Consider the following 25,126-nt stretch of genomic DNA (forward strand, 5'->3'; position numbering starts at 1 on the left):
TACTTCTCAAAACCAAATAGATTTCTCACTCTAATTTTACAAGGATGACACTGCCATACAGGAATTTTTTTTAACTTCAGAAGAAAGTTAGTTTAAGGCATGATTCCCACATAAATCAAAATGAAAATGCTAACAGATCACAAACCTCCTAGAAAAAAAACTTACTAAAGATTATTAATTTTAAAAATCTAATCCCGTAACTCATATCTTACATTATAAAACATATTTACCCACGGACAATTAGGTAAAGCATAACGAGTAATGTGAACAACTGAATAAATATGAAAACACTGTTTGGTCCACATTTAATCCTGGAGCCAAACTCTACTAAACAGATTGAATGACAGCAATAATAATGCAATACCATAATGCCAAATTAGTATAAAATTAGCTATGACCAACATGAAAACACAAGTTTCTCAATTAACGTATTTTATATTTCAAATATATACATTTTTGCAAAATAGTGAGTTATGTAGAAAGAAACGTATTTAAAATATTATTAATGGCATAAACAAATGAAGACAGTTATATCATAAATCTATAAAGCACAGTTAACATAGCACTACACATAGGTCTTTTATGAACAAAACAAACAAAAATATATGTGTATGTACCTCCATCCTTTTTCTCCAATTCATCCCTAATTAGAGGGGAAGTAAGTATCACCTTCAAAGTTAGCGTGGGCTCTTTTGTATTCCGAATTACAATAGATGCCTCATCTACACGTTGTTCCACTTCATACTTCTCTTCTGTGAGTTTCTGAAAGTCACCAAGATTTCAAAACATCCAATTAATTAAATTTTCAAAAAAATGAATGATTGCCCCTTAGTTTTCAAGTGTAATTAACTACTACTAATACTGTGCCAATAGAGTGAATAAAGTCTTTAGCTCCTTAGGGATAACATTTCTCTCTCCTTCCAACATTATCAGCAAATCCTTTCTCCATCCCTCAAAAAGTAACCACAATGTCAACTCTCTACACAATTATAAGCAGTATTTCAATTCATTCTTTGTAATATTTGAATGTAAAATAGCAACAGTGTCATTATGCTATAAAGGGTAAATTACTGTGGGTGGTTTTTTTTACATTATTACAGAGAACTACTGTTGACAAATAAATCGCTGGGAATGCTCTCTTAAACCAATATATTTTTTTTTTGATAGGACAGTCTAAAAAGGAACTCCTACTTATCAAGGACTTATGAATTTAAGATTATATAGACTTTTATATAAGATTATATAGATTTCTAAAGAGAATCAAGTAAGAATAAACAGGAAAGAATCTACTAGCAAAAAAAAAAAAAAGTATAGCCGAAACCGGTTTGGCTCAGTGGATAGAGTGCTGGCTTGGGGACTGAAAGGTCCTGGGTTTGATTCCGGTCAAGGGCATGTACCTTGGTTGCGGGCACACCCCCCCCCAGTGGGGGGTGTGCAAAAGGCAGCTGATCGATGATTCTCTCTCATCGATGTTTCTGACTCTCTATCCCTCTCTCTTCCTCTCTGTATAAAATCAATAAAAAATATTTTTTTAAAAAGAGAAGGGAAAAAAAAGTATAAACAACTTCCCTTCTCTAATTATATGTTTCAGAGATCATTCCAGTGAGACCCATCACTATGGGACAAGTTGTCTGACACACCCACAGGAAAATATATGTGCACTGCTTCTTTTAATATACAACTACATGCAATTTAAGAACCTTCCACAAAATAATCACCAATTAGAATAACCTAAGTTGTATTTAATATATTATTATACTACATATATATAGATATATTTTTAATTACACAGGGCCTTTCTTGGAGGTGAAATTTAGTATCAATTATCTGACATAAATAGGTGAATAAAAACACTACTGGGTTTCTGCTTATCTTTGCACATTAAAAGAACTCAGAGTTATTTACATAAAAATAGTATTTTATCATTAAGCATTTCAAAAAAGATAGAAAATAGAACATTCATTATCTACTTTTGAATAGAGGAAGCCAAGGAAGAAAAAAGGCCACAGAGTAACTGGGGAAAAAAGAACTAGAATATAAAGAAAAAGCAGAAAACTGCTCGTATTCATTTTGCCATTATAAGAACATTAAAGATATCCATCAGAGTATGAGTCAAACTAAAATTTTCAATTATTCATGCGTATCACCATAAGACACATCCAAAGTAATAAACATATGGTGTTAACTTTTGGACTATACCAGGGGTGGAGAATGTCCAGTCCAAGGGCCGTGCAAGGCCTGAGAAATCATTTGGCCTGGCCCTGCAAGGCGTTGGGGGTGAGTTAATTAAATGTTTGACCAAATATAGCAGGCTAATTTTTAAGCTGATAATTTTCTATGGCCTATGGATGATGTTATAAATATCCAATGGTCCTTGGAAGAACAAAGATTCCCCACCCCTGCATTAGACTAATTATAAGTGATTTCTGATTTGAGTCATTCTTCTCCTCCCTTCTTGCTCATGAAAGTTCTAAAATCACCCTAGGAAAAAAATATGGAGAGAAAAGGTATAATACAATCTCAATTAATTAAGATATTTAGCAACTGGAAGTTTTACTATGGTTAAGTGCTCAAAAAAGAAAGATTTTTAAACTCATAAAAAAAAAATAAATTGTAAGAAATTGGTTTTCAACACAAATACATAAAAAGAAAGGGGGAAGCAAGGAGTATAAATATTAATCATCCTTAGCATGATTTTTTTCTGAAACTTTATTAGTAATAGTAATAGTAATGTGTAACTTATATGTATATATTTGGGCATGTGTGTGTGAACATGTATACAATCTATTGAGATAGATGTACATTACATCCCCATTTTATTTGGGTACATTTATCCTCAACCTATGGTATGGATCTAACCATCATAGAAAGCAGCTGGTTTCACAGCTTTGGATAATTTCATTGGTTATATTAAATTGAAATGTTTCTCATAATTTTCATTATTGGTCTTCATAGTTCAGGCCTCTTTTAACCTTCTCCAAGAAGCCCTTCAAACACCTAAAGCTATTTGAGTCTAGTCTTCTCTTGACTAAAAATCCCCAATCCCTTTAAATCTGAACCGGTTTACACAGCATGCCCTCTCTCCTGCATCCCTCCCTTGAACACTTGCTAGCTCAAGATCATTTTAAAACTGTGGTGCCCAGCAGACACACAAACACACAAACACACACACACACACACACACACACACACACAACCAGGAAAGGGGAAAAATGCTGTTCACACAGTTGTGGTCTACACAGAGAAAGCTCTATTAGTGCAAACTGAAGCTTGGCCCAATTTCCTATATCTTCAATACCAGAAAAATGTGATAGACTTTCAGAATAAGAACTCTGATTTATTACAGCACTGGTTTCTCAAACCATTTTCCATCCTAACACATGAGGAATATGACCACTCTCATAACAAACTGGACTCGCTAAAGGAAACAGAAAGGGGGGTGAAATGGTTGAAAAATTTTAATATACACATCAATTTGATTATTACTTTATTATAGATTTAAGTGTATAATGTTCACTATTCTAAAAACAGAAATATTGATTAAATTTTAAAACAACATAAAAAATAATGGAAACAAGAGGAATTTTATTAACATTCTAATGACAAAAAAGTATAGTTAGCCAGAAACCCATTATTGAGTTTTTGGTTTGGAAGTGAAATTAACAGTGACTTTGCATTAAAAGAATGAGTGTGTGACTGTTAAATTAACTGAGTCTTCAATATTAAAAATTACAATCTAAGCAAGTCTCCAGTTGCCTAGGCTCTTTTTTATCTTTCAATTCTTTTCTGCAATATGCCAACCCTTCCAAGAGTTTCACAATGCTTAGAGACCTGGTCTGTAAAAAAGGAAGACTCTCAAAACAAGACATACCTGAAAATTTTAAGACTGTACCTTAATAGCCATCTTAACTTGATAAATATATCCAGAGTACTAATCACCAGACATTTACTTTATATGTGATGGATGAACCATTGATCCAGAGAAGCAGCATTCCTTTTGTCTGTACCCTTTGCTATTACCGATTTCTTGTTACTGAATTCAAGGTCACTACCTATTTTCACCTTTTTACAAATTATCCTAGAGGTGCAATTATACTGTACTCACCTGAATCTGAATAGGAAGATTATCTTTGACTGTATTTAACAGGGTCTCTGTGGGTTTGTCTTTGCACATTAAAACCAGCTCCAAGTCCATGTCATCTTTAATCAGCAAGCCTTTTGCAACCAGGCCAATTCTCATTACACCACACAATGTCCGACCACCTTGATCCCTAAAAATAAAAGTCTGAATGATTACTTTTACAAACTATTTCCTGACTAAAACTTAATCATTGCTCAGTTTCTTGGATATCCATATTTTCTCATACCTAAATCTTTATTTTAAAATATATTTTACTGATTTCAGAGAGGAAGATGGAGAGATAAAAAAAAAAAAAAAAAAAAAAAAACAGCAATGATGTGAGAGAATCATTGATTGAATGCTTCCTGCACATCCCCTACTAGGGACTGAGCTTGCAACCGGGCATGTGCCCTCACCAGAATTTGAGCTGTGACCTCCTGGTTCATAGATCAACATTCAACCACTGAGTGGTCACACCTACCAGGCCCTCATACCTAAATTTTTGCTGAGATTTATTTTTTCTTCCACTTTCACTACTTATGTCAAATTCCCACCCATCTTATAAACCTACTGCATGCTACTTCCTTCACAAAGTTTTTTTCTGATCCCCAGAACCAACACATAATCTCTCCCTGCTCTGTACTTTCACATTTGTCACAGGAAGAGGCAAAGATGCTAAGAATACTGGATCTGGAGTTCAACAGACTTACATATGAATCCTGGCAACACCACACACACTCATTCAGTGACTTTAAGCAAGTTAAAGTTTGTTAACAATTCTGAGTCATTTGTTTTTAGTAAGCAAATAAGAAACAGTGAAAATATAAATGAAACGGTGGCGGAGGAGGAGGGTAATAATAGCAGAGACTAGTAAATTTACAACAATGTGGAAAGTAACTGTCATGTAATATAATGGTAGCTATTATTAACTAGCCATTATTAGCTCACTTATTAAATTCTATATCATAATTATGATATATTTGGTCCTCTCATGTAGAAGACAGCATGAATGAGAAGAAAAACCAATTCCTAATTCAATCCTGAAGTTGATAATGAATTTGAATATAGAAGGCATTATAAAGCAAGCAACCCAAATGCAGGGAATAGCTTAAGAACAGAATCCTAATATTCCTAATAATACCAATAATGGTATCTTGTGCAATTTGACTTTTGAGTCAGTTTGTAAAAAGGTAAAATAAAAACTGCCTGACAAGAGAAAGCTCTTAATAACCATCAGCTATCTTATGCCCTGTGTAGTGATACTCAACATATAACAGGAGCACAATACACATCTATTATCAAGAGCTTTGCTCTTGCCGAGACCGGTTTGGCTCAATGGATAGAGCGTCGGCTTGGGGACTGAAGGGTCCCAGGTTCGATTCCGGTCAAGGGCGTGTGCCCTGGTTGCAGGCATATCCCCAGTAGGGGGTGTGCAAGAGGCAGCTGATAGATGACTCTCTCTCATCGATGTTTCTAACTCTCTATCTCTCTCTCCCTTCCTCTCTGTACAAAATCAATAAAATATATTAAAAAAAAAATGTCCATACTACCAAAAACAATCTAAAGATTCAATGCAATCCCTTTAAAAAAAAAAAGAGCTTTGCTCTTGGGAGATGTGTCTGTCTGCCTCTGACTGATACAAAATAAGGACACAATCGTTCTGCACAACTGGGGTTCTACCATGTGGAAAGAAACCTAGCAAATGCTCAACCTGTGACTAGTCCACAAAATGGAAAACTTTACAGTCAAGAGCATCAACATAGGGAACTATATTGAAAAAATCCAAATGAATGTGTGGAGCACATTATCTTTTCAAAACCTGTAAAACAGCCCAGCTGGGGTGGCTCAGTGGTTGAGCGTCTACCCATGAACCAAGAGGTTCCTTATTCAAGTCCTGGTTAAGGCACAAGGCCAGGTTGTGGGCTCAATCCCCTGTAGGCAGCTGATAGATGTCTCTCATCTATGTTTCTATCTCTCTATCTCTCTCCCTTCTTCTCTAAAACCAATAAAAACATTAAATACACATCCTTTAAAACACAGCAACCTGATCCAGTTAAGCAAAAGTTTACTAGAGCACTTTCTAAAAGCCTACCCAGCCATGAGAACAGACTGAAGATGTATTAAGAAGGCATGAACTCCACTAAAAAAGGCAACCTCTTAAAAATGGTAAATATGGTGAGTTTTATATTATATATTTTGCAATTTTAAAAAAAGTTTAAAAGGGCATAACACATTCCAAAGTACAATGCAAATAGGAAGTGCATGTCTCATTGATTGGTTGCCTTCCTAACTTGAACAGGGACTGGGATATACAGAATTAGATTGTTAGCTAATATTACTAACTAGAGGCCCCATGCACTAAATTCGTGCAAGAGTAGGCCTTCCTTCCCCCAGCTGCCAGCATGGGTTTTCCTCTGGCACCTGGGACCTGGGCTTCCCTCGCAACCTCGACTTCGTCTGGAAGGACAGAAGGACGTCCAGAAGGATGGCTGTTCTAATTAGCATATTATGCTTTTATTATTATAAATTAACATGAACTCCAAATTTGAGTGACTTTTTTAAATCATCTTGTGAGAAAAACTGAATTACTGCCAAAACCTTGAAGTTGACAAGATTACAACTAGATACAATGTACATATTATCCATAAATCGTTAACAAAGTCAAGGAATTATGTTCAACTGAAACATGATAGTGATTATCTTTGATCTGAAAACGAAAAGGTTACATTACCTTTCAATTTATCAATACTTTTTTTACACTGTTATCTATCTATCACGATTCAGAATTAAAGCTGGAAAAAATTCTATAACCTCTATCCTCAATTTACAAGTTTTAGCCAAAGTAATGTTCTTAATCCTAGTTAATACAGTAGTTAAATTAGCTTCATCTTTCAGTCAATCATACACTTATTTCAGTCATAATAATGCTCAAAACAATAATTCTAAGCTTTTACATGACATGATCTGACTCCAGTTATCATCAGCTTCATCTCACTAATCTCTTACTATATTTTGTAAGAGATTAGTGAGATGAAGCTGATGATAACTGGAGATAGATAATGACATTTTTTCATGCCATGTAAAAAACAATTGTTTAAGGGTCTGGGTCCTGGTAGTCCTTGCATTTTACAAATATCCAATGAGCATTTACTATATGGAAAACACTGTGAATCAACGTGGTAGATACAGTTAAAAATACCTTTAAATACATTTTTCCTGCATCTTTCTTCTATACCAGAATTTTAAAATACCTGGCAAAAAATCACATTTTATGATTTCCTCAGAAACAAAAACACTACTATTTATGTCTGAATTTAGGAGGCTGAATCAAAACATGAAAAAGATGACATATAACCTCCAAAAAGAGAAGATTTTAAAGGGCTTGGTGCACTCTCAAAAAGCATCCTGCACAGGTCCCTCTTTTTCTGGTCTAATCACTCCTTTCTTGCTTTCCTTTCAAATTTAACTCAGAAAAATTCCACAAATACTTCCTTCCTTATCATATAAATAAGAAAACACAAAGGACACCATATGCCAAACCCAGTGGGATCAGACCCTGGGCTTTTCTGGGCACTACAGTCAAGTGCCACAAAGGTCAGGCCACACTCACTTGGCACAGGTGTCTGTGGCTTCATCCTTCTTCACTTCTGTCTCCCCCTCTGTTTTTGTGCCTTTGTTTGTTTCATCCAGCCAATCTGAGACATGTTTAAGAGCACATTCAACAGTAGACACCATATTCTGAACAGCTTCAAGTTCCTCTGGAGATGGATAGATTGTTGAATGTTTCACCATAACATGGCGATCATCATTGGCAAAAGATCTAATAGATCTCTGTCAGAAGGAGAAAGAAAACAATTAGCTCAATTAAAAAAAAAATGTTACCTGAAAAGGATGACAAACATATTTAAGTCAAGTCATAGTATTATTTGTCAAACCACTGTGAAATAGTTAATGCTAAGAAAGTAAAAAATTGCTCAGGAATAAGAAGGAAAACCCCATTCTACTGAACACACCAAAAAATTAGAGATCTTTCATTCATGTTTGGTATGGTTCACCCAGATCATATTTGGTATGATGTATATGCTAATTTTTAGCTGAATCTGTGTTTTCAATACCACTTTAGAAAAAGTCACCATATCACACATTATCTGCTAGAAACATACACTTCCTAGCTTCGAGAGAGTATCTGGAAATGCATGCTGTTGACTCATGATAATCAGTCTCTCCTTTCCAAACTGCTGGAGATTTCTGCACCTTGAAAAATTGAGATTTTTTTAATACAGTAGTAAAACAAAATACACCATTATATATGAACTAAAGACACATTAGAATACTATTTACTGTTTGTCATTTAAAACTTTAGTGCAAGGCTTTAATCCTTAAAAAAGATTGGCATGGGACATTCCAAATTCCAGAACAAGAAAAATACATACAGGGTGGGGCAAAGTAGTTTTACAATTGTTAAGTATATAAAACAGAAATTATTCTGGAATTATTATTTATTAATTATTGTATTATTTTCCATATAAACAGTTGTAAACCTACTTTTTCTCCACCCTATATTGCTAAAGAAATCAACTTCCCAAACTAATTTACAAATATATTACGTTCTCAATCAAAATACCCTAAGGATAGGGTATTAATACTGAACATAATTTTATAGCTCTTTTGAGGAGGAAAAAAAAATCCATGAAAGTAAGAAATATTCTACAACAATGGATCGGTGGCGCCACTGAGCTAAAACAAAATATCAAAAATTTAAAAAGCAATAATTAAAATGGCTGGTCCAAAAGTCAGTAATACAGATTAAAGCCTAGAAATAGGATGAATTTCATGAAAATATAATACAGTAGATCCTTCACATTCAAAAGTCACACATCAAAAACCTTTGAATATTTCCAAATTTACAAATACCATGAAGACACTTGTACTAATGCAAAGCAAAACGAACCAGGATAACTTGCTGAGTTTTCATAAAGCCAAAAGTATTCTTTTTTTTTTTTTTTTTTAAGGATGGCTACAGTGTACTTACATGAAATTATGCACTAGTAGGTGGTAAATATTTGCTTTAAAGTCTTTACCTCAAAATAAAAGATTCACAATTTTATCAGTTTTCTTTGTTTTTATATTAATATTTTTTTTAAAATCTTTTTACACAAATCTTTGAAACCTTGTTGTTAAAATTTAAAAAAAGGATTAAAAGCAATCACAGAAGCTTTCTTCATTCTAGATTAAAAAAAAATCATGTCTATTTAGATGTCTTTCTTAAAGTCCACAATCAGTCTCCAACTAGAGTTTCTTTTGCAACTTTTTAGTCAATTCATGAGATTTATTCATATATCCCAAATTAAGTAACAAGGAAATAAAAAAGCCATATAACGAATGAGAAAATGCTAGGTTGTTCTAGGGATTACAAGGTAGTTGAGTTGCTCTTTAGAGAAGAAATTCTATTAAAACATTTTTGTTCTGGATAGGAAAAAATGCTAACTTTGGATTTTCTCCGTCATTTAGTTTTATGGTGATTTACTAAATTATTTAGATATCTGAGTCCTACACACTGGCCTCACCATAGTAAAATTAGATTGCTATGTAACACAAATCCTTGGTTGTCTCTCAAAAATAACATAGACTGCCCATGTTAAGACCAAGAGTCAACAGAATGTAATAGGACAAACATCATAAAATAATGGTGAGTTAAATAAACAATATGGGGAAAAAAATTGGAAAGTGATCTTATTTACACAAATAAACACCAAATAGATTTTTAAAGTATTAAAAAATTAAATTGAAAGATCTATGCAGAAATAGAAAGTTCTTATTCAAATTTGAGATATAACAACAGAAGAAACTAAAAACCTACCAACCAATTAAATTATATAAAAACACAAAATTTCTACACCAGAAAATCTAAGCTAAATTTAAAATAAACTAGAACAAAGTTTTTCATCAACTAGGACCAATAATATATATAAAGCATTTCTTTAAACTGTTAAGAATATCAAGACCATAATAGATGAGCTGAAGTGTTGAATAAGTCACATGGGAGGAAACACAAGTCGTGTCATTTTTTACATTTCACCATAAAACTAGAGAAAATCCCAAGTCAACATTTTCCCCATCATCCACACAAGTCAGTGTCATTTTTTACATTTCACCATAAAACTAGAGAAAATCCCAAGTCAACATTTTCCCCATCATCCACAACTAAAATATTAGAATTCCTTCTCTAAAGAGCAATTCAACTAAGTTATAATTCCTACAACTTTTTAAAAAATCAAACAAACACTATCAGATTTACTAAACAACATATTTCAAACATACTGATGATTAGTATTTTTGTGTTTTTTCCCTCACTTAACTTTTTTAAACCTTTTCTCAGACACTAAAGGGGAAAAATTCACACATCCTCCTGAAACAAAATAGTAGGTGGAAATAACCCAGAACATTTTACCAATTAAAAAACTGGGCATCAGAGGTTATGACCTTATCTAACATCTCAAATTCAAAAGTATGAACTTTCCACAGAAAACAAGATTTCCTTGATATTCAGTTTAGTATCCCCAATACATTTAAGAGTTGACCTTATTATTTTAAAAGCATGTGGGAAAAGGTGGCTTTTTTGAGTTAAATACACATCTTATACACATTCAAATTTTTATTTCCATGGGGAAAAACAACTGAATTCAAAGAAAATTACACAACTTCAAGTTCAAGGTCACATTAGCTACTTGTATGTTTGCTAATGCCAGTTTTATTAGAAAATATTATTTATGAACATTCCCTCCTTTGTACTTAATAATTTATAGTCTGTAGGCTCATGGGGCTCCATCTTGTGGTTTAAAGAGTTCATAATAAATCTGAACTCATTTCTTTGCCTAAATGGTAGAGTGCCTTCTTTATCTGTGCACTAGAGCCAAAACTTAACACCATTGTTTTTCACTTGCCTTCCTGTTAATATTTCCAATTCTAAACTATTGAAATCTTTTATAACTTAATTAAGAAACATAAATAACCTACCATGGTTTTCTACAGTGTTTTAGCTTCTTTTTCCGATCCTTTCCCCTCTTTCTTGTTGTCTTCACCAGACACTGTTTTATGTGACAGTACCTCCTCATAAGCCTGAGTCCCCTGACAACTCAGAGTCAATACGGCAAAGGTTTGAAGACTGCTCTCTGAATTACACCTGCAAGAGAAAATAAAACCAACTTTTCAAAAATGCTTATTTACTATCAGTTTCATATCTAAGTGTGGAGCCTATAGGCATGTTATCGACGAAAAAGAAACAATCTTTACAACAGAAACTACTTCATTGCAAACAAAAAGCTAAAACAGCCTTTGAAGGCCTGGGCCCATGAAAGAGGGAGTCTAAGTTGCCAGAAAAGCAACCCCTTCCTTCCTGGTAGACATAATGGTTTGGCAGCTAGCTGACTTGCTTTCAATGAGATAAAGATATTAACAAACACAGTACCACCAACTAAAAAAAAGTAATACGGTAAAATGAAAAAAAAATAAAATAAATAAATAAATAAATAAATAAAAAGTAATACGGTAGTACTATTGTTGGCAACAATGGTGCAATTAACTTTGATATTTTTCTATTGGAAATGCATTAATCAGACCTATCCAAAAAGTAGATAAGACACCTGAAAATATACCACCACCAATTGTAACCATGAGCCTTTTCAATTCGATACAACCACAAGACAGACAGCATATGTTTTTCCTTTAATGGTTTTAAGGCCAAAAATTCGATTTTTTTGGGGGGGTGGGGGGGGGCTCTGATCTCCAGAGAGATCCTACTTCCCCCTCAACCTTTTATGCTCTGATATATGAGATTCCTGAATATCCACTAAATCCTGTCTTCATTACCCATGGATGACTCTAGCTAGGAATCCCACTGTATATTTCTGCCCAGAGGCCTCATCCCTTTGTTTCACCTTTAGGAGATTTTATTCCAGATAGGGTAAAAATTAACTCTTCTGAGCACTGATGAAATGCTTATCTATACTAATAAAACAGTAATATGCTAATTAGTCTGGGAGACCTTCCGGACAAAGCCATGGTGGTGGGGCTGAAGCAGAGACAGTTAGGGGCGATCAGGCTGGCAAGGGAGGGCTGTTGGAGGGGAATCAGACTGGTGGGGGGGCAGTAGGGGGGCAAGCAGGCTGGTGGGGGAGGAGGACAGTTGGGAGTGAGCAGGCCAGCAAGGGGTTGGGGCAGACTGGCAGGCAGAATAGTTAGGGACGATCAGGCAATCAGGCAGGCAGTTAGGTGAGCGGTTAGGAGCCAGTGGTCCTGAATTGTGAAAGGGATGTCCAACTCCCGATTTAGGCCTAATCCGGCAGTTGCACATCACCTAAAGGGGTCCCAGACTGGAGAGAGTGCAGGCCGGGTTGAGGGACACTCCCAACCCCATACACAAATTTCGTACATGATTATAATCAAACTAGAGGTCTGATACACAAATTTGTGCAAGAGTAGGCCTTCCTTCCTCCGGCTGTGTCACTGGCTTCTCTCTGGACCCGGGACTCCGGCTTCCCTCACAGCCCTAGCTTTGTCCAGAAGATTGTCCAGAAGGATGTCTGATCTAATCAGCATTTTATACTTTCATTATTATAGATGATACTCAGCTGTGATCTACATGCAAAACTATTCATAACCTGTAACCAACTTCCCTGACTCTGGTTTACAAAACCCACCAGAAAAAGCTAATGAGGCTTAACTAAAACAAACAAAAAGGTTATGTAGGTGAACAAATGGAACTTACTTTGATTATGTATATATATCACTTTAAGGTAAAGCGGAAACATGCTGCAACTCACAGGGTCCTTTTACACAACAAAGAAACTAAAACTTGATCCCATGGTATCATCTCAAAAGATTCTTTTGTCACTAAAATCATACCTTCTGCAGAAAGACTGTACTACACAATTTAGAATCTTTGGCATTTCCCTTTCCAAACCCTATTCCATGCTAGAGGATTCAATATTAGCTGTGAATCCAACAACCAAAAAAGAATGCTATGTGCTCAGTTGAGAACTGAAAACAGTCCACACAAGCTGCACTCTGTAAAAAGGTAAAGGCAATAAATCAATCAACCATATTAAGAAAGTAGATTGAAAGTAGAAAAAGCAGGAAGAATGCTAAGAAAACGCTGAGTTAGGCTGTGGATGGCCAATATAAAAGTACAGCACTCCTCAGGCATTTAGCACAGAGATGAACCACCCTATATATGCATCAAGAAGTTCTGGGAACTGCAGGGTGTTATACAGAATAGTGCAGGAATTCATGATAAAGCAGTGCATCTCAATCATATTTTGCGGGTGCTGTAAAAAAAAAACTAAGAAATCATCTGGCCCAATTCCACCTACCCTCAGTTTACAAATGAACTACAATCAGAAACATTAAGGTCACATGACTAATCAGGAATAAGGCTTGGTTCAGCACCTAAATAAAGCCCAATGCTTTTCCCCTACCATATCAATCTGAGAAAAAAAGTTAAATTATATACAGTAGACTAAGCAGATGGGAAGAAACTACAACATATTTTTAATTTTTTTTCTATTGTTTAAAATATTACATATGTCTCCTTTCCCCCCAATTGACACCCCTCACCCCAGCTGCTCTCACCCCACCACCCCAGTAAAGAGTTTCTCTTTTTTTTAAATGGATAAAATTATCTCCTTCAGATAAAAAAAATAAATTTGCCATTTAATAGCTATTGTGACCTTGGAAAATTATATGACTCAGAAAACCACTTAATTTACTTGGGTCTCAGTTTCCTCTATTTATTCCACTACTGACAGCTAACAATTATGGAACTCATATTTTGTACCAGGCACTGTTCTAAGAGTTTTTCACACATTACCTCATTTAATCCTTATAACAATCTCAAGAACTGTCTCTAATATCAAGGAAACTAGAGCATTGAGGTCATATAATCAAAATCACAAAGTACAATAGAACCCAGGTTCAAACCTAGACAATCCCTTTCAATAATAATTTGGCTCTAAAGACACATTTGTTAGAGGATAAACATTAGCTATTTCAAAAAATATTGCTATTAATTACGAAGGCCATATAGCTGCACGCACACACAGGCTTTGGCGTCAGACATCCCTAGATTCAAGTACAGGTATACCTCATTTTACTGCACTTGGCTTTATTTCTCTTCGCAGATACTGCCATTTTAAAAACTGAAGATCCTCCACCAGCAGAGAGATTGTAACTCACTTTATTGTGATACTTACTTTACTGCAGTGGTTTGGAATTGAATCCGCAATTCCTGAGGTATGCCTATACCAGCTTGGCCATTCCACTTCTTTGAGCCAGAGCTTTCTCACCTGTGCAATAAGGTGAATAGTATCTACTTCAAACTAAATGAAATTGGTCCTAAAAATACTAAAAGTATCTGCCAAATAGTGTACACTCAATAAATGGCTTCAGGGGAGAAGAAAACCCTCAAATATCAAATAACATATTTTATTTATACATCAGAAACAGTTGAAAAACACCTTAGATAAATATTAGCTGTGCTCTACCTGTTAAATTAAGAGTATTTTATACAGGATGCTGAATGTATATGTATAGGCATTTGTGTACATGTATATGGTTTTTTTAAATCAAGTACTGTTTTCTTAACAAACATTTTTTAAAGAACAGGTTTACAGGGAAAAAAGAGTGGAAAGTAGAGAGAATCTCATGTTCCCATTCTCCCACCACACAAACACCTTCCCTATTAATATCTTGCATTAAGTGTGGTCCATTTGTTATTATTAACGAGCAAATGTTAATTCAATATTAACTAAAGTCCATAGTTTACTTGGGGTTCATGCTTTATGCTGCACATTCTACAGTTTTGACAAACGCTTAAGGACATATATCCACCATTACTGAATCATACAGAACGGTTTCATGGCCCTAAAAAATCCTGTGCTCCACCTATTCAACCCCCTTCTTCCAAAAAATCATATAGCTTAAGTATGCAGTCCTTTCAGATTGGCTTTTTACACTTAGCAATATGCATTTAAGATCACTCCATGTCACTTTTTGAAATCACTGAATAGTCGTCCGTTGTCTGGATGTACCACAGTTTATCCATTCACCTACTGAAGGGTGTCTTGTTGCTTCCAAGTTTTGGCAGTAATGAATAAAACTGCTATTAATATTCGTGTGCACGTTTTTGTATAGACATGTTTTCAACCCATTTGGGCATGAACACGGAATCATATGGTAGGACTATGTCTAGCTTTATAAAAAACATCCAGACTGTCTTTCATCCAAAATGGCTATGCTATTTTGCATTCCCACCAGCAATGAATGAGAGTTCCTGTTGCTCCACATCTTCACAGCATATGTTGGTGTCAAAGTTTTAGACTTGAGTCATTCTAATAGATATGTAATAGTATCTCATTGTTGTTTTAGTTTGAAATTCCCTGATGACAGATGATGTGGAGCATCTTTTCATAAACCTATTTGCCATCTGCATATCTTCTCTAGTGAGGTATCTGTTCATATCTTCTAACACTTTTTAATTGGATTGTTTGTTTTCTTGCTGTTTAGTTTTAAGAATTCTTTGAATATTTTGGATACCAGTCCTTTATGAGATATGTGTTTTGCAAAGATTTTCTCCCTATCTCTGACTTGCCTTGTCATCCTCTTAACAGTGTATCTCATCTTTAATAAGCAAAAGTTTTATATATCCCCCAACTTATCAACTTTTTTTTTTTTTTCATGAATCACACTTTTGGTAGTGTTGTATATCTTTTGCAACTGACCTTAAAAGGTGAAAAGTTTAGCCAAGACCAATTTGGCTCAGTGGATAGAGCATCAGCCTGCAAACTCAAGGGTCCCAGGTTAGATTCCGGTCAAGGGCATGTACCTTGGTTGTGGGCACATCCCCAGTGGGAGGTGTGCAGGAGGCAGCTGATCAATGTTTCTCATCGATGTTTCTAACTTTCTATCCCTCTCCCTTCCTTTCTATAAAAAAATCAATATATATATTAAAAAAAAAAAAAAAAAAGGTGAAAGGTTTTAGATGTCAGGCTACCAGACTGCAAAGCTAGGTTTTTGAATGTATGAACATTAGACCCTTTTCCTAGGAGCAAATCTCAAAACTGAAGAATGATTATGCTGTCTATATTCAAACTATAAAACTTAGTCAAATATTTGGAAAAATTTTTGAAATGCAATTAAAATAAAATATTTTAAATTAAGGCAAGAAATTATTTAAATACTAGAGGCCTGGTGCACAAAATTCGTGCAGGGGGAGGGAAGTGTCCCCCTCAGCCTGGCCTGCACCCTTTCCAATCTGAAACCCCTTGGGGGATGTCCAATTGCTTCTCACAATACAGGATCGTTGGCTCCTAACCTCTCAACCTGCCTGCCTTATCGCCCCTAACTACTTCTGCCTGCCTGCCTAATCACCCCTAACTGCTCCCCTACTGTCCTGATTGCCCCCTAACAGCTCCCCTGCTGGCCAAATTGCACCTAACCACCTCTGCCTTGCCCCACACCCGGGACCCAGGATTCCCTCCTCCGGCTGGTCACAAGCACTCAGGACCTGGGCTTCCCTCCCTCTGGCCAGCTGCAAGCACCCAGGACCCACACCAGCTTCGCCTGGGCCAGTGGCAGCCAGAAGGGACTGTAGGTAGGTGGCTTTGTTCGGGCCGCAGCCATAGGCACCCAGGACCACGGGGCGGGTGGCTGTCTCTCTCCTGGGCCGCAGCCTGGCTGGTCCCCATTACTCTCTTCCCAGTGTTGAGTATCTGAGCCATTACAGTGTGAGGGCATGATGACCATTTGCATATTAGCTCTTTATTATATAGGATATTTATTTTCTTGAAAGAGTCCATGTAATGTACAGAATTCAGGAAATTGCTTACTCTACAAATAATAACAATAGAAAACTTTACATTTTGTTAATACTAACATAGGCAACTTCACCAAAAGATGTAAAAATAAAATATCCAGGCTATACTTCTCCATTATGAAAGAACAATCACATTTCTCCTATATTAAAAATGAACAAGATAAAGTTTGAAAAAGACACCTCATTGATAGGACAAGAGGCTCACTTTAAATTATGTGAGATTATAAGTAAACTAGAAGCCCGGTGCATGGATTCATGTATTGGTGGGGTCCCTCACCCTGACCTGCGCCCTCTCACAATCCAGGTCCTCTTGGGGGATGTCAGATAGCTGGATTCAGCCCAATCCCCACAGGCCCGATACAGACAGGAGGGAGCCCAATCCTATGTGTTGAGCATCTGTCCCTGGTTGTCAAGTGTGTGTCATAGCAACTGGTTGACAAGTCATTGAGTCACTTAGGCTTTTATATATGTAGATACTAATTAATTGCCTATTCTGAACCTAGCACTATGCCTTGGTAGAAAATAGGACACAAAGACGGATCAATTCAGATGCACTAAGAGAAGAGCAAATATTACATATAAATTCAGTACTCCCCTCTACATGGTGACATTCAGTTTCTGTTAGAAACTAATGTGAAGAACACTGAATTTCAGGAAATTTTCCTCTGGAAATTTCCTTTTATATTTTAAAAAGCTCAGGAAAAGACTAAGCTGAAAAACCTGTCCACTACACATACCACACCAAAAATCCAGCTATTCATCCGTACCCCAAAACATACAGTGATGGACAAGTGCAATCTCACCACACCACCAGCAGCATTGCAACACTGGGCTTGGGGCAAAAGGTCCTTTTCTCAATTAACAGCTTAAACAAGGTGGTACAATGGCTACAATCCTGAAATGAAATGCACTGTATGAACTGGCTAAGCAGAACCAGAATGCTTTTTAAATACTGTCAGTGAGCAAAATGGAAGAGATGTTATCCAGTCACCCATCAAAGAAAGTAGTAACAGGAAAACACATATCATTGAAATAAAGGAACACCAGCTCTTCCCGATTCCTAACAGAACAAATGTGATCAGCCAGCTAGATTACTCATTTGGTTAGATCACTCGTTTGGTCAATGAAACAATAATTAAATGCATCATAATAAGTCTTTATTAAGCACCTATAATATTTCAGCCACTGTTCTAGACACTTAGGATATATCAGTGAATAAGAGACTAAAATCCTGTCCTTGTGGCTCAAGTTCAGAGAGGGGAAAACAGCCAAAGCTAATAAATGTAAAAACATATAAGTTAAATAATATGTTAGAAGGTATGGAGAGAGAGGAGTTGACAGCACATGTACTGCAGAGGGGGGATGCAATTTTAAACAGATGGTCAGTCCTCATTGAGAAGGTAACACCTGAGCAAAGATTTGATGTGGGGAGGAAGTTAGTCATGCAGGTATCTATGGAATGAGCAGTCCTGCCAGGAAGACTGTGCCTGGTTAGGTGGAGGACAACAAAGAGGCCAATGTGGTTGGAGGGCTGGAGTAGGACAAGTGTTAGAGAGAAGAGTTCAAGGACAGAGGGGTGGTAGTGAGGGACCAGATCATACAGGAGAGAGATTGGCAAACTTTTTCTTTAAAGGACCAGACAATAAATACTTTAGGCTTTGGAGCCATAAAATCTCTACTATTCAACTGCCATTGTAGTGCAAAGATATCCATAGACTACATATGAATAAATGAGTATAATTATGTTCCAATAGAACTTTATTTACAGGCAATCAAATGTCAATTTCATATAATGTTCATGTCACAAAATATTTTTTTTAATCATTTAAAAACATAGTAGTCTGCAGGTCATACAAAAAACAGACAGGCCAAATATGTGTCCATGGGTCATAGTTTGGCAACTTTAAAGACTGTGGCTTTTATTTTGTGTGAGAGGGGAGCTCTTTACAGGGTTTTAAGAAGAGAAATAACAATATTTGGCTCATGTTTTTAAAAGGTCACTATGATTTCTATGTTGAACTGCATAGTAAAAAGAATGAGTGTGGAAGGAAAAAGGCCACATAGAAAACTCAGAGATCACATTCTTTATATATTCTGAAGGTAAGATGACAGGACAACCTAGCAGAATGGATGTGCAGTATGAATGAACTAGAGATATCAGGAGTGACTTCAAGGTTTTCAGCCTGAGCAATCAAGTTAGGGAAGGTGCAAGGAGAGCAGGTTTTGGGAGTAAGATCAGGCATTCCACTTTCACCATGCTAAATTTTAGATATTAGATATCTAAATAGGTAACTAGATTAGGATATAAATTAGGCACTTTTCAGCATATAGGTAGCATGTAAATTGGGTACAAGGAAGTAGTTGTCCCAGTGAATGGGAAAGTCAGAACAGACATAACCACTGTCACAAGAGTGGCCTGAGAGATAGAAGTAAAGTCTTAACTGTGCTATTTTGAAAGTCAATTAAAGAAAACTTATGAGGCAAGCTCCTTGAATTCACACACAGACACACACCAACACATAAAGGGGATACAGCATGCGAATGAAAATCCTGAGTTTTAGTCCTCATTTTACTAAGGATGTTTATATACTACTGTGTAAAATAGTTTTACCATTTATAAAACTTTTACCCTCTGCTATACTAGTCTAACCCTACTTCAAACCAATTTTCGAGAAAATTTAAACTTGAGAACATCAGGTAAAAATCTTCAATGACTAAATTCATTACCTCAGCAACTGGCATTCCATTCAAGATATTCAGTGTGGCATTCCCCATAAACAAAACTAATGTAATTTCCCCCTGGCAGTTCTTTGACTACTGTAGTTCTAGTTGCAATGGGAATAATGTCTCTTCCCTGGAACACCTTGCAATGTACTACTGCTAAGATTTAAGTTCAACTTTTTACTTACCAGACAGACCACCATTATTTTTCATTGATCTAGTCATTAAACATCCTTCTCAAATTTACTCCTCCATGAAAGCTTTACCTAATACTTGAGCTTAATATAATTTCTTCCTTCTGAACCATCTAGCACTTTTTCAAGTTCCTTTATGGCATTTATATTATTTTTATCATAAGTTCCTTAATGAAATGACTTACCTTTACCTCCACAGCTCTTATTACAATTCCCCACACTCAAAAGCTCAATAAAAATCTAAATTCAACTCCAGATTTACCTTTCCTTAGAGATGGTGAAACCACAGAATCTAAGAAGGTTCATATGAAAGGCCACCATCTTTTCCCATATATTTCCATGGCAGTCATTATCACTGTGACTTATAGGGATTATCTGTCTTTTCCTCCGTAAGCACAAATTCCAATATTTATTTGACTTAATTTATCCATCTTGGATTCATCCCTCAAACTCTTAATTCCTTCAGGATTTTATTATTTAGTTCACTAACACATGTCCCCCTCTGCTTCTGGCAATATTCTTAGTAATTTCAGCAACCACATAGATGACCCTTCTAAAATTCTGGCCTTTCCATTCCCTGTAGTCCTTTCCTCCAATGTTTTCATTTGCTTTCTTTCCTACCTCACCAGGGCTCTTAACCTATTAATCCTAGCACCTATCACAATCCCTCATCCTTTCCATGCCTCAATTCTGTCCTTATACAACTGAAATTACACAATTCACCATTTATTATTCACACCAGCAGTTCCCTTTGTTATCCTCTCCTGAAAAACCCAACCAACCCACACCAGTAACCCTTGACAATAGAATGGGACAAGAGAGGGTCGAATCACATAACTATGCTATTTGATCTTTTCCCAAAATTCATCATCCACTAATTAAGTTTTCAAACAGTGGTAGTACTACAACCTTGGGGTAATTGAAAATGTGAGGTGGAGTTTTCTGTTTGTCACATGGTAGATAATCCTGGCATTTGTACCCTAGAACAGCGTTTTTCAACCGCTGTTCCGCAGCGAGATGTTGCCTGGTGTGCCGTAGGTGCAGACAAGACAAGAATTTTATAATTTTTCACTATTTTGTTTACTTAATATTTCATAATAAAGTAATTATAAAATACTTTCTTTGTGTTTATTTGATTCCTATTCAAGAGAATTACTTTATATATAGTCAATATAGGCACAGAGTTAAATTTTTTAACATTTTCTAATGGTGGTGTGCCTCGTGATTTTTTTCATGAAACAAGTGTGCCTTTGCCCAAAAAAGGTTGAAAAACACTGCCCTAGAATGCTAAACATCCTACAATGTCCAAGGAGTGCCACTGGGGGCGCGGGGGCGCAGCGGGGTGAGCATGGGCGCGCAAATATTTCAGTCACTTTCCCACTTTCCTAATGATTATTTCACATCTCTTATCTCTTCAAACATCCACACATCCTTCCCATATCCTCACATTCCACTCATCTGCTTTCTATTACAATCTAAACACTCATCTCGCTGCATCTTTCCCACATTTCCTAAAATTCTTATTATGAATGAATTGTCTCAATTCTTATCTAATCCAAATCTCTCAACTCAAAGACTACTCAAGGATATCACTCCAGTAATCACTTCCTCTCTCCCTTGAATAACTCTCCTTGATCCCTTGCCTCCTTATAGCCTGATTATCTGCTCCTTTTAGGAGATACATAATTCTTTGGGTTTATACTTTTGCTTTCCACTTTCTCTCCTTCCATTCCCTCTTAAATTCCCCCCAATCGAAGCTCCAATGAAACAACTCTTGTCAAGATCCTGTAGGACTTCCATGGTGTTTACTGCTGTGAACAATTCTCAGTCCCCATTTTAGTTGATTTCTTAGCAATAGGTTGCACAGTCCACTGCGCCCTATTTGAACACTTTACTTCCCATGGCTCCCACGCAGTAGACTAGAACTGTGCCTGCTTTATAAACTATTCTACCATCTCCTTTTTATTAAATCTCCATGACATCTAAATAAATACTAGAGTGCCTTAGGACTTAGCCCTCACACTTAATCTCTTCAGTATCTTACTGTGTTCCACCCACATTGGTATCCTTGATATCATACTCCCATCTCGGAGGCTTTACACTTGCTAGTTTACCCCAGATATCCACATAACTCCTCTTACTTCTTCAGGTGTCTGCTCAAGTGTCATCTATCTGGAACCCATCTCTGATCACCCTATAAACAGCAATGCCTCCTGTACACCTCTTACCCTATTCTATTTCCCTCCATTGGATCTAACATATGAGATCTTCGCATACTCTTTGCTTTGTACACCTAGAAAGATACTTCTCACAAAGGAGAAACTTAAGCAGATTTTCTCATACACATCTTCAATGCTTACAGAGGCCTGCAAAGTAGTGAAAAATAAGAATAAGTAGTACAAACTTCCTATAATCTTTTAAAATATGAAGGCACAAATAAAACAAGGTGTTATATGATTTGTCCATGATCACACACAGGCAGAGCTATCCCTAGAACTGGGGTTGGATCTCTAGCATCTTTCACAATTCACATTTTCCACATTTTACAATTCACATTCTCCACATTTTACAATGCACAAGCAAATCAAAGAGCAGATGTATATTTAATTTTTGCACAGTAATATTTAAAAGCTCCACGTGAGATCGAGTCCTTTAAATCACAATCAGATATAAATTACCACCTAAATTGTACATGCTTCAATAGTATTTATTTTATTTTCATTAAAAGGCTATGATGGAAGCCATCAGACTATCTTTAGAACTTACAGATCTTGTGACAATTCTGATAAAAAGGAAAATGGAGTAAGGTGTCAAGAAGCAGTTAAGTATTCAAGTGTTCTCTGTCCTCCTGAGCCTCACTGCAGCACACTTAGCACCAAAGGCTTTGAACCGGCACCTTGGTAAAACAAGCTTCCCATGGTGTCTCTGATTCTCAAGACTTTTTGGTGCCACTCTACAGAACAAAGAATGGCAAAGAGACCATACTGGAGATAGACTGATATGATTTCTCTTAAGATTGCAAAACAACCTCAGAACCTAAAATCTAGTTATAAACAAGCAGTACTGTTCAAAATCACCAATTTTGAAATAACAGAAGTCATTTTGTTCTCACCTTGGCAAATTAATTTCCCTCAGCAAAGAAAATGCACAAATTCATCAAGTATTATGTCAATGTAAAAAAAATTTCATACATAGCAGTGCTAAAAACTAAGAAATATATTAGATTCTTCAGTAAAATAATAATTTAATTTCCAGGCTCTTGCCAACACTCATTCTCCTCCCTTTGGCATTCTCTACCACAGTTGGAAACTGTGTATCTAGGTCAGAAAAGACAAGTAGCTTTTCAGAACAGCTCAATATCTTTGGCACAAGTGTTGATATTATAATTCAACCCTTTCACAAACTCCTTTTAAAATATACCCTAAAGTAAATCAGAAGATTAGTACTACTGATATTTATGAAAAGCCACTGGGAAAAAAATACTTAAATGCTAGATTTAGAAAAGTGATATAGAGGTAATGGACTTAAAAGAGAAATATGAAATAGACAATACAATGTAATTAGTATAAGAGCAATGGATTTAGGGTCAGGTCTGCATAATTCCAGCTCTGCTATGACTGAGCTGGCCAATTCTGAACGAATGTCAACCTCTCTGAGCCTCAATTCCTTCACTTATAAAAAAATAAAAGGGCCGAAGCCGGTTTGGCTCAGTGGAAGAGCGTCGGCCTGGGGACTGAAGGGTCCCAGGTTCGATTCCGGTCAAGGGCATGTACATTGGTTGCGGGCACATCCCCAGTGGGTGGTGTGCAGGAGGCAGCTGGTCGATGTTTCTCTCTCATCAACGTTTCTAACTCTCTATCCCTCTCCATTCCTCTCTGTGTAAAATCAATAAAATATATATTTTTAAAAAATAAATAAATAAAAGGGTTAGACTATATATCTAGATTACTTTTTAGGTATTGCCAGTTTAAACATGATTCTATGATAAGCCAGAATCTATGGGTTCATTTTATGTAAGACATTTTAAATTTATTCCTTAAAAGTATTTGTTTTTACAATGTGATATTTTAAATATTATAAATAAAGCTAAAAACCAGGTAACTGAGGAAATTTGAACACTGAATATTGAAAACATGGAATTATTTCTAAAGGGTAATACTGGGCTTTTGAGAAGGGTGTTCATATTTTTTAGAGACACATGCTAAATTATTTACAGATGAAATTACACCAAAATCTGAGATTTCTTTAAAATAACTTAGTTAAGAATAAGAGGGAGAGGAGAGTAAAATAATTCTGAACGTATGTTTATAATTACTGAAAATTGATGCTTCACAGTTCACTCTCCTTATATATTTGAACATTTCCTTAGAAGGTTTTCAAACAAGAACAAATTTACCAAGAATCTAACCACACAACTTCCAAATCATCTATAGTAAAATGAGATTTTCATATGTCATATTTTCTTTGGGCACATTCTCCTTTAGAGAATCCATATGTAACTGCACAAAACCACAACAGGAGTAATTATAAAAGGATAAAAACTTCTTGGAAAACAATCTTATATAAGAGGTAATATGCAAATTGACCCTCACACCCTTGCACAAGATGGCCTGCAGGGGAGTGTAGTTGTGGGTGATCAGGCCTACAGGGAAGGACAGTTAGGGGCAACCAGGCCAGCAGAGGAGAGCAGTTAGAAGCTACCAAGTTGGCAGGGGAGAGCAATTAGGAGCAACCAGATTGGCAGGGGAGGGGAGTTGGAGTGACTGGACCAGCAAGGAAGGGCAGCTGGGGATTACTGGGCCAGCAGGGGAGGGCAGCTGGGGGCAATCAGGCCAGGAGAGGAGCAGTTAGCCATCGATCAGGCTGGTAAGCAGGCAAGCAAACAGTTGGAACCCAGCAGTCCCGGATTGTGAGAGGGATGTACGACTGCTGGTTTAGGTCCAATCCCATAGTCGGACATCCCCCATGGGGTCCCATATTGGGAGTGGGTGCAGGCTGGGCTGAGGGACACCCCACAACAGTGCATTAATTTCATGCACCAGGCCTCTAGTTTAGTAATAACTAATAATCAAAGATGTGTATATCCTACAAGCAACAATACTCTTTCTGGTTATCCTGTCTAGAGCAGGATGGAGAGTGTCCAGCCTGTGGGCAGTATAAGGACCACAAAATCATTTGGTCTTGCCCTGCCAAGGCATTAAGGATGAGTTAATTAAATGT

General features: G+C 36.4%; 1 protein-coding gene across 10 annotated transcripts in view; it reads right to left on the reverse strand.

The window, feature by feature from the left end:
• The window catches only part of LOC118704350 (spermatid perinuclear RNA binding protein), a 144,148-nt gene that overhangs the window by 57,617 nt on the left and 61,405 nt on the right, over positions 1 to 25,126 (reverse strand). For all 10 annotated transcript variants that reach the window (XM_036411887.2, XM_036411877.2, XM_036411876.2 and 7 more), the window contains exons 2-5: positions 11,138 to 11,303; positions 7,731 to 7,951; positions 4,106 to 4,271; positions 618 to 762 (exon numbers count right to left, since the gene is read on the reverse strand). In XM_036411887.2, coding sequence (XP_036267780.1) covers positions 618 to 762; positions 4,106 to 4,271; positions 7,731 to 7,951; positions 11,138 to 11,140 — 535 coding nt within the window. In that variant the 5' untranslated portion in view covers positions 11,141 to 11,303. The remainder of the gene's footprint in view (positions 1 to 617; positions 763 to 4,105; positions 4,272 to 7,730; positions 7,952 to 11,137; positions 11,304 to 25,126) is intronic.

Source organism: Pipistrellus kuhlii, unplaced genomic scaffold (assembly GCF_014108245.1).
Source record: "Pipistrellus kuhlii isolate mPipKuh1 unplaced genomic scaffold, mPipKuh1.p scaffold_m20_p_43, whole genome shotgun sequence".
Classification (NCBI taxonomy): Eukaryota; Metazoa; Chordata; class Mammalia; order Chiroptera; family Vespertilionidae; genus Pipistrellus; species Pipistrellus kuhlii.